Source organism: Corythoichthys intestinalis, chromosome 11, assembly GCF_030265065.1.
Source record: "Corythoichthys intestinalis isolate RoL2023-P3 chromosome 11, ASM3026506v1, whole genome shotgun sequence".
Classification (NCBI taxonomy): domain Eukaryota; kingdom Metazoa; phylum Chordata; class Actinopteri; order Syngnathiformes; family Syngnathidae; genus Corythoichthys; species Corythoichthys intestinalis.
This window is the reverse complement of record NC_080405.1, coordinates 32,895,830-32,906,177: the sequence shown is the minus strand read 5'-3', so window position 1 is coordinate 32,906,177 and position 10,348 is coordinate 32,895,830. Positions and strand designations below refer to the sequence as shown.

Sequence of the window (10,348 nt, the reverse complement as noted above, 5' to 3'; positions counted from 1 at the left end):
GTCTTTTTCGAGACGCACAAGAACCCGCATGGCCACAGATGTATCATTATATCAGAAGAATGTATTTTTTAATTTAATGTCATTTAGATTTTTTATTTTAACATGTCAATAATATGATGGTTCCAGGGGTTACCCTGGCTGCCAGTGTATGTAAAAAATAACTTCTAAATGAAGTAAATACATTTCAATTTAAAACAAAGTAGACTATAACAAGTGTTCAAAAATAATGCATTCAATTGAGGAAAGAAGGAGGCACTGTAACAATCATATTGTGAGCCTGGTGCCATACAGCACTACTATAGAGCTTTGAGATAGGTTGTTGAGTGGGGTGCTCTCCACATTTAACACTAGAGTTACTCTACTCCACTGTACTTCAGCATGTTATTCATGAGTGGGAAACAGTCACAAAACATTTGGAAGATCTTTATTCTTTTCTCAAGACTTGACCAAAACAAGGCAAAAGTATATGCAATAAAAATGAAATAAGTGAGCAGAACGGTCATAGTGAAGCTTCAGTCCACAGGCACTGGGCACAGATTATTTTAATAATGACTAAGAGCAACTCCTATTTAAAAATGCTTCTGTATAGCATCTGGAAACATTGTGCACAAGTTGGTAATAGCCACTAATGTTGTTGCACTGCTTACGTTTGCTCCTCTGATGCAGAGGGCTCAGTAACTTTAATGCAATTGTCTTCTTTAATGTTCATCAATGGGGGCCCTTTGTTTGCCAGCTTTTGCGTATGTTCAACATCGCTTGATGTCTTGGTAATGTAGCAGCTGGAAGACTTGTCTTCAGACACAACATCAGGAAGAGTTCCTCTGTCCTTGGTCATGTCCGTCATCTGTTCCAAAGGCTGAGGTAGATGGGTAATGAGTTCCTACACATGAAAAAAAAAAAAAAAAGAAAAAAAAAAAAATATATATATATATATATAGCAATTTGAGGCTAACATTCAAATTCAACCAATCGTTGAGTGTACCTGCTGTTTTTCCACATCTTTATTTCTTACAGCACACAGCAGCCTCTTTGTGAAGCTTGCAAGGTCCAGGTATTTTTGTTTTTGGTTCTCTAGCTCAACCTCCAAGAACTGCACTTCCTCATGCTCAAAGTGTTTCAAAACAAAAACATTCATTTTAGTATAAGTGTTTTCTGTAAGCAGCACAAGAATTCTTCAGAAGCAAATGCATCGGCAATGACAAGACACATTAATGCATCATCCAGTGTGTGTGTGTTCTCACCTTGAATTCAAGCAGACTTTGCATCTGCTCTAGATCTAAGAGCGTTACTTCACCCTGATCGTCATCTTCTTCGTCATCCTCATCAATTATTTCAACCTTCTATAAAAATTTTAGTCAAATTCATTGATACACTTAAAATAAATGTTCGAAAACAAACTGACTCTCTAAGCCCACCTAGACCAGAACAAAGTTATATGTACAGTGTATAATGTAATAATGTATTTATAAAGAGGCTAAATGTAGCAAGCCTGAACATAGAAGGAGTGACATGTACCACATTATTAGCCAGTGGCGCAGCATCTGTTCCATTTTCGTCTCTATGGTGTGAGTCAATGGTGCTATCTGGAGGTGAGAGTGCTGAATTAACATCGAGTCGCTCAGTTAAAAAAAAAGGTAAAATGATGCGAGTGTTGCATCAGTGACCTTACCTTCAGATAGGCAGATAGATGCCCTATCATTCAAGTCTTCAAGTTCGGGTGTTCTGAGACGATCTTCATCAGGGCTAAACTCCACTGGAGATTCACCCCTGGGAGAGCTTGTGCTTGTGAATACAGCAGGCCCACCTTTAGGCGGTGGTATTTCAATACACATGAGACGGTACTTTCTTCGCCTGTTGCTGATCCATGTCTGCCAATCAGGAACAAAAGAAAGATGCAACGCTCTACAAAAAGAGTCAATCTAAGCTTAATTAAAATGTGAAAGTATTTAATAGCTAAATTCTCTTAAAATGTCAATCTATATTATATTGTATTTTCAACACTAGTGAAATTATTTGTGGTTGTGCAGTTGACACACATCTGAAAATGTGTCCTGTAGGTGGCGTCAAAGTCCATTTTTTCTTGAGAAGCAGATCCACTATATCACAAACATACAATACTGTACTTTACAGTCACAATGTCAGTAATCATAATCTCTATATTTGGTATACCTTTAAGCAACAACAATGTAAGAAAGTGCTACCTCTGAAACTGATTATCACCAAGAAAAACATATGCCGCTTTTATTTTTATACAGAGGAGCTTTTACCTTAACTATTTCAGTGTCCACATTGAGCTGGTTTGCTGCAGCAGTTATCTTTTCTCTGCACAATGAGCCTAGGCTGGTCATGCCCCTGTCCCAGTAGCGTTTCAGTTGAATGATATCATCATCACTGAATTGGGTCCGATCCTGGAACTGAATCCACAACACGCACAAAGATGCTAAGCAACATACATTTTTCAGACGCAAGAAAAAAGGGCATGAAAAGCCCCACCCCCAACACACACATGCACACAATCAGCATTACATCACAAGACATTTATGGACGCGTGTGGAGAAGTGAAGTCAAATACAACCACAATATATTCTTAAAATAGTAAATTCAGTTGTTCAGTTAAACTTGAGCATTATTGTCATTGTTAAGAATGTATGATAATCTCTTTTTTTTAGGGCTGTCAAACGATTAAAATTTTTAATCGAGTTAATTACAGCTTAAATCGTAATTCAAACCATCTATAAAATATGCCATATTTTTCTGTAAATTATTGTTGGAATGGAAAGATAAGACTGATATATACATTCAACATACTGTACATAAGTACTGTATTTGCGTATGATAACAATAAATCAACAAGATGGCATTAACATTATTAACATTATGTTAAAGCAATCCATGGATAGAAAGACTTGTAGTTCTTAAAAGACACACTCACCAGCCACTTTATTAGGTACACCTGTCCAACTGCTCGTTAACACTTAATTTCTAATCAGCCAGTCACATGGCGGCAACTCAGTGCATTTAGGCATGTAGACATGGTTTAAGAATATCTCCTGCAGTTCATACCGAGCATCAGTATGGGGAAGAAACGTGATTTGAGTGACTTTGAACGTGGCATGGTTGTTGGTGCCAGACGGGCTGGTCTGAGTATTTCAGAAATTGCTGATCTCCTGGGATTTTTACGCACAACCATCTCAAGGGTTTACAGAGAATGTTCCGAAAAAGAAAAAATATCCAGTGAGCGGCAGTTCTGTGGGCGGAAATGCCTTGTTGATGCCAGAGGTCAGAGGAGAATGGCCAGACTGGTTCGAGCTGATAGAAAGGCAACAGTGACTCAAATAACCACCCGTTACAACCAAGGTAGGCAGATGCGAATCTCTGAACGCACAGTACGTCGAACTTTGAGGCAGATTGGCTAGAGCAGCAGAAGACCACTCCTTTCAGCTAAGAACAGGAAGCTGAGGCTACAATTTGCACAAGCTCATCGAAATTGGACAATAGAAGATTGGGAAAACGTTGCCTGGTCTGATGAGTCTCGATTTCTGCTGCAACATTCGGATGGTAGGGTCAGAATTTGGCGTCAACAACATGAAAGCATGGATCCATCCTGCCTTGTATCAACGGCTCAGGCTGGTGCTGGTAGTGTAATGGTGTGGGGAATATTTTCTTGGCACTCTTTGGGCCCCATGGTACCAATTGAGCATTGTTGGAACGCCACAGCCTAGCTGAGTATTGTTGCTGACCATGTCCATCCCTTTATGACCACAATGTACCCAACTTCTGATGGCTACTTTCAGCAGGATAATGGCCATGTCATAAAGCTGGAATAATCTCAGACTGGTTTCTTGAATATGACAATGAGTTCACTGTACTCAAATGGCCTTCACAGTCACCAGATCTCAATCCAATAGAGCATCTTTGGGATGTGGTGGAACAGAGATTCGCATAATGGATGTGCAGCCGACAAATCTGCTCCAACTGTGTGATGCCATCATGTCAATATGGACCAAACTCTCTGAGGAATGCTTCCAGCACCTTGTTGAAGATGCCACGAAGAATTGAGGCAGTTCTGAAGGCAAAAGGGGGTCCAACCCATTACTAGCATGGTGTACCTAATAAAGAAGCCGGTGAGTGTAAATATTAGTACAAGTTATAGAAATTTCATATTAAAACCCCTCTTAATGTTTTCGTTTGAATAAAGTTTGTAAAATTTTCAATCCAAAAATAAACTAGTAGCTCGCCATTGTTGATATCAATAATAATTATAGTGCTGAAACCCATAAAATCAGCACCCAAGCACCAGCAGAGGGCGGCAAAACACCAAAAAGCACAAGTAACAAGTGGAAATGACACTTTGCTGTCATTTTAATCTGTTTGAGCGGGGCATGTGCGTTAAATGCGTTAAATATTTTAACATGATTAATTAAAAAAATTAATTAACGCCCGATAACGCGATTTTGACAGCCCTACTTTTTTTCATTTCATTAAATTTCTGTATTTTTGCAAATAGTGGCCAGGGGTATTTCTCAATTGAAGATAAGGAAAGGAATCGATTGCTGTATTTGTGGTATTTGGGTGTCTTTACATGTACAGTGCTCAACATATTGTCATAAAGAGAACATCCAGCAATTCCTTTTCGGATAACATTATTTCTAAAATAGCATTTGGGTTGAAGAGTCTACTACATTGTGGTGTATGAAAGCAGTACAGAAACATGATCATTTGACCAAGTATCAAAGTTTTTAATTATGGCGAGCATAAACTGCGCTTTGTCTACTTCAGTTTTCCCAACCTTAAAAACTCTAATCTCACAAGACTAAACAAGGATGTCTCAGTAGTTATCAATACACACAAGAGATAATATATTTTCTGTCCCTGTCACTACATTTTGCTGACATAGTTACAGTATGTAAGCTAAGGGTTGTGTTTGCAACTCATAGATAATCATCTTCACACGACAAAAGGGAAATTGGATAGGTTCCTTCAGAAGTTCTGACAATCGCTCACAACTTTTGCCACAGCCCCCTAGTTGGGAATCACTGTGGTCTACATTACACCAATTTAATATACTAGTATGTGTTAAGCATTATACAGCATTTGTACAACCCGTATTTGGAATCCTATTTAGCAACAAAAGCAGTATATTATTAATGGCCACTATTTGAGGAACTACTATATTTAGGTATACCTAATGAAGTGTCCGTTCAGTGTGTGTTGCACTCTTGCACTGGATTTGGCAGAATGAGACTCACTGTTCTTTTTCGGGAGTTGCTGATAATCCAAGTGGCAGCACTGGCCGAAGTCTATAAACAAGGAAAACATGATCAGACTCAGTCAGGGGATAGCTTCATAAAAATGTACCTACCTGTGAGCTGGCTTCCGTAGAAAGCGAGGTTTGTGTGAAGGAGTAGCTGCCCTGATGAGTGGAGTTGCGATTAAATGGAACATTTTGGGAGCTGGCTGTGGTCAATGAAGGACTCCCTTTAACCAAAGATGTTGCCTGCTCTTGATATATGGTATTTTGAGCAGCCATAAATGCCAGTTCTTCTTCCCTATGCCACTCATCTTCTTCATCTGCGGTTTCCATAGCAATGGAGAGGTTATGACTGGTATCCAAAGTGCGTGAAACTGGCCTCCGGATTTCCTGGACTTTTGAGGTACAACCTAGTCCAGTCTTAGTTTGGCTGCCCTCACTTCTTTCTGCTAAGGCCAAAACCTCTTGGTTGCAGGGTGTCTGCTCTGAGGTAGAAGTAGAGTTTTTGAGTGTGAGGGACAGACTGGCTTTCTGCGCAGCTGGGGGTGGCGGTTGCAAATTGGTCTCAGATCTTGGCTGAAGTTGAGTCTGGGACTGAGTAGAAGAGGACCACGGCTTAGTTAGCACGGTACCAGGTCGAGTCCAGCCGGGAGGTAGGCCTTCAATCCCTGCAGTCAATCCTACATCTCTAAGTGGCAAACTAGTCTTCATGTCTCTTCCAGCAGTGTAGACCAGAGATGTGGAGGCAGATGTGAGGGATGGCAGATTCTGTGATGGTGAGCCTAGTTTTGAGTGAAGAGATGAGGAGCTAGCGTGGGTTCTGCTCTGCACTGCCTGGCTGATTAAAGAGCTGGGAGGGAGTGCAGAGAGTTCAGACTCTGACTGTATAGGGACAGTGGGTTTTGGCCGGGGGCGAGGGTTGGAGTTTAAGGAGTAGATACTGGTGTGTATGACGTCACTGTCGTTGTTGCTGTTGTTCCCACTGCTTAGGGAAGAGGGAGAAGAAGTAGAGGAAGATGGTGATGAGAAAGAAGGGAAGGAGGATGATGCAGGAAGAATGTGTACACGATTATGAATATTCCGCACGGCAGCAATTTCAGTTGGGAGCAATGCTGCTGCAGAGAGCCCATGATTGGGCAGACCTCCTCCAGCTAGTGTGTGATTGGACAACAGTGCCCCAGCAAGTCCATGACTAGGTAAGGGATGAGACATGCTGCCATTTTGGTCTCCCTTAGAGGCAAGTTTCCGCCTTTTGTTACCGACCCATGTCTATCAAGGGAAGTAAAATTTAATCAATAAAACTATAAACAGATCATCACATAGACTTTGACATATGAAGGCACATAAAAGAAATTAGCTGTCGTTTTGTTATGCTTACCCGGACAACGCTGAAATCTAGTTTGGCCTCTTGAGCACATTGCAGTATTAGCTGGAAGCATGCCTTACTTTGATTGGTCATCCCATTATCATAGTAACGTTCCAGGATCATCTGCTGTTCCACTGTGAATACTGACCGCAGGTTCATCTATGAAGTAATCACAAGGAGCAATGTCACAAAGTAACTAGATTGTAATTGGTAATTCCATATTGCTGCCATTCTAATGTGAAGTTTAGGAATTCAATATATTTGCTGATAAAAAGGATTAAGTTTTATTATTTATTATTATATTATATTATATATTATATTATATTTATTATATCTATTCCGCTATCCCTGTTTATCAATGCAGTGTGATTGCGAGGAAGCACCCACATTTGGAGTTCCAAACTAGCAGCCTAGGATTTTTTCCCCCCTCAAAACGGAATAAATGTTTGCCAAAAAGCATGGCTATACTCACAGTCTGGAGACCGCGCCTCTGTGGCCATGAATCCATGCTACTACCGGACGGGAACGAGGATGCCATGCTGATCACAGCAAAACATCCATGATTTTATGTTGTCACCATCTTGCTTCCTCACATCTCGTCTCGGTGCACCTGACCCACCGGTGGCAAATGTAGCAAAAGCTGAAAAGTTAGAGGAGAATGCTTAAAATTGCTTTCTTCTAAAATAACAAGTAGTGTATTAATGCGCACGGGATCAAAAACAGTTGTTGCCATGCGACTATAAAGGATAGTTACTATCCAGTATAGCTACCAGCAGATGCAACACGGCACAATAACGACGAAAAGTAGTGACCAACTTTGTAAACCCGTCTGAGGAGGTTTAAGACGAACGTATACAGAAATCACATGGACTGTTGTACGACCAATAAGCATCCAGCTGCTTTATTTTGGAAAGCTCAGTGCGCATGGCCACAGTCGGCAATGATAAACCAACAGAGATAATTAGCAAAGCCACTCGCGCGACGATTGAGAAATAAACCCCTCACTCAAGACGCGTCTACTTCCAGTTTGCCACTGACAGGCGCACAGTAAACAATTCCGGTAATCGGCACATTCGCTTTCAACGTAGTTAGCTTGCAGGCCCGAGCGGCCATGTCTGCAAGCAGTCGTGCGCTAGCATTAGCATAGCTTTCCTAAAAGGACAGCTGCAGCTAAACTTTTCCTTTAAACACCAGATTTCCCAAGGACCGTCACCGCCATTCAACTAACACTTCCTTCCTGTGATGAGCAACAAAAACCAAGCGGGAAACAACTCAAATGAAAAGTGAAATTATGTCCATACTTGCTGAGTCCAATTCAGACGAAGCTTCAAAATTCAGGCAGATTTCTTCCCCACGGTCCCTGTTGCTAGACAATGAAATCAGACCGTCCGATCATCAATTCTAATCATGATTGTGACGTATGGACGGACGGGAACCAATGGGAGGCTGCCATCAAGTGACAACCGGAGAGGGCTGAAAACTGAGCATCGAGGCTCCGCCCCACGTTGACTTGGTGGAAAGGGGAGCCTCGGAAGGAGGACGTAAAACAAAGGGCATAATACGCTTGTTTTACTTCCCACTATAACAAAGAAAAAACAAGAAGAAAGCGTTGGTTTGTTGCAGAAAAACAAACTTTTAGCTGTAGGATTCTACACATGTTGCTTTTCTGTTGAATGCATTGTGTGTCTGTGTGTAATGTACTATAACCAGGTAAATTAATTAGGAATATGTATATGGCGGAAAACACGGACAAGACTGAAAAAGCAGTTTCTGCTCTTGCTCTCCTCTATAAAAGAAACGGCTGTATTTTAAGACAAAAGAGCTGTTGCGTTCGATAGAACAATATGTCTATATGCTGCCATAGCAGATTCATGGCACATTAAGCCCCCAAATTATTTCTAATTTGTTCGTTTTACCCCGGAACCCCCCGTTTACAGACGTCGCGCAACCGCTTTTGTTTCAACCCAGCCATAAAACGAAGGTATCTAATTATATTTATTATTCAAAATGTCATTTTTAGCTTCGAATCATTAATTGATGTCTCGTATTTCGTTTTTAAAAAAAATGACTTTAAAAAATTATTCACTCGCATATTTTAAACTTTTAAACAAATTACGTCACAATGAAAAAAAATGGTGTCTGTAAAAAAGTCACGGATATCTACCTCGCTTAATTATTATTTTTTTTTGTACTGCCGCATTTTCTCTGATATGTTAGATGATAAGTAATCAATCCAAACAAAGAAAAATTGGGGGGGGGGAGCTTTAAAAGGGTAAATATATGAAAAAGAAAATCTCGACCACTCCTTGATGTCTGCGATTTCTGCATCACGACCCTTGTTATATTACCATGCTTCACCCATAAAATCCCCCAAAAATCCAGATGTGGCCATTCACAGCTGTGTCTTGACACTCCGTGATACATGCTACATGGAGTTTTTGGATCGAAACAAGTTAAGTACGCGGTAATATCTCGTTAAAGTCATGGCGTTTTCAATTTTTTTTTTTTTTTTTTTTTTTTAAATGCTGTCCTGTTCAAGATTTTTCTTCCCCCAGAAAATTTAGATTTTAAGCTTTCCAATGATGTAATTTTGAAATTTGGCCAAATTGGGGGTCTCAGAGCGGAACTTCAAGTCACCTGACTGTTTTCCGCCACATTTACCCATTTACCATCTATACAGCATAGGTGGAGTTTGAGTTTTGGGGCAGGGGTGGCACAACATGTTGATGACACCGAAACACAGTGTCAGCAATAACATTAACTTACAAAAATATTTATAATAATAAGTTGATAATGAGCGTTTTTTGTATGTTTGTTTGTTTCCCATCATTTTTGAGGGGATTTTTTCTAAATCAGGCTGCTTAGGACAGCTATAATTTTCCCCAAGATCGCCATTCATTGAATATGGTACGCCCCGCAGGTGGTGGTTCTGTTGTACAATTAGCGTCTATAGTGGGGCAAATTGAAACTCCGCTCACCATTTTGGCAGTGCTCTCTGGCGTTTCGTGGTCCACATTTACAATCCTTGGTTTTTGCTCAGGAGTTGTTGTCTTTTTTGAAAGCTTAGGTTTGAAAAAATTACATATATCCATCTTGCCTCTTTGGTCCTCAGGTGGTTTTGGCTAACCAAAGCAAATGACTGTCTAAGGTGCTAGTCACATGATCTGTTCGAAAAAATATTTTTGACCCATTATAAAAATATTTCTTATTGTTCAATTCATTCTTTTTTTTTGTTTTATTGCTTTACAAGTATTATAGACAACACTTTACTGGAACACTGTTAATCTTTTAATAATTTATAGGAAAGTCAATTACATGCAATGACACTTTTCGGCCACCGCCTGTCCCCCCTTAAACTCTGCGTATGATATATAGTGATGAGCAGAAGTATTTGCACCCCTTGTGATTTTGCAAGTTCACCCACTTAGAAAATTGGTAGATGTCTGAAATATCAATAGATGCATTTCTACTAATACAGACATAATCTGAAAAAAAAAAAAAAAATTTAAATCCGGAACTCACATTGTATGATTTTTCAACAACATAGCCTGTTTGTACCTGTGAGAAAATCAGTGTTAACATTTAGTGCAGAAGCCTTTGCATTTACAGAGGTCAGTTGCTTTCTGTAGTTCTTCACCAAGTTTTTCACATATGGAAACAGGGATTTTGGCCCATTCCTCCACACAAATCTTTTCTAGATCTGTCAGGTTTCGGGGCTTTCGTTGAGAAAC

At 40.1% G+C, this 10,348-nt stretch overlaps 1 protein-coding gene across 2 annotated transcripts; it reads right to left on the bottom strand.

The window, feature by feature from the left end:
• Positions 1-407: 407 nt before the first annotated feature.
• Positions 408-8,082, bottom strand: hdx (highly divergent homeobox). Of its 2 annotated transcripts, none has more exons than XM_057850420.1 (11): positions 7,919-8,082; positions 7,090-7,257; positions 6,630-6,776; positions 5,363-6,520; positions 5,250-5,300; positions 2,268-2,414; positions 1,670-1,868; positions 1,516-1,583; positions 1,242-1,340; positions 983-1,105; positions 408-880 (listed from the first exon to the last, which is right to left on the bottom strand). In XM_057850420.1, the coding sequence occupies exons 2-11, from the start codon at positions 7,153-7,155 to the stop codon at positions 644-646; spliced, it is 2,295 nt and encodes a 764-aa protein (XP_057706403.1). In that variant the 5' UTR covers positions 7,156-7,257; positions 7,919-8,082; the 3' UTR covers positions 408-643. The 2 variants fall into 2 exon arrangements, with proteins under 2 accessions (XP_057706403.1, XP_057706404.1); XM_057850421.1 differs by having other exon boundaries at positions 1,242-1,337.
• Positions 8,083-10,348: the final 2,266 nt, after the last annotated feature.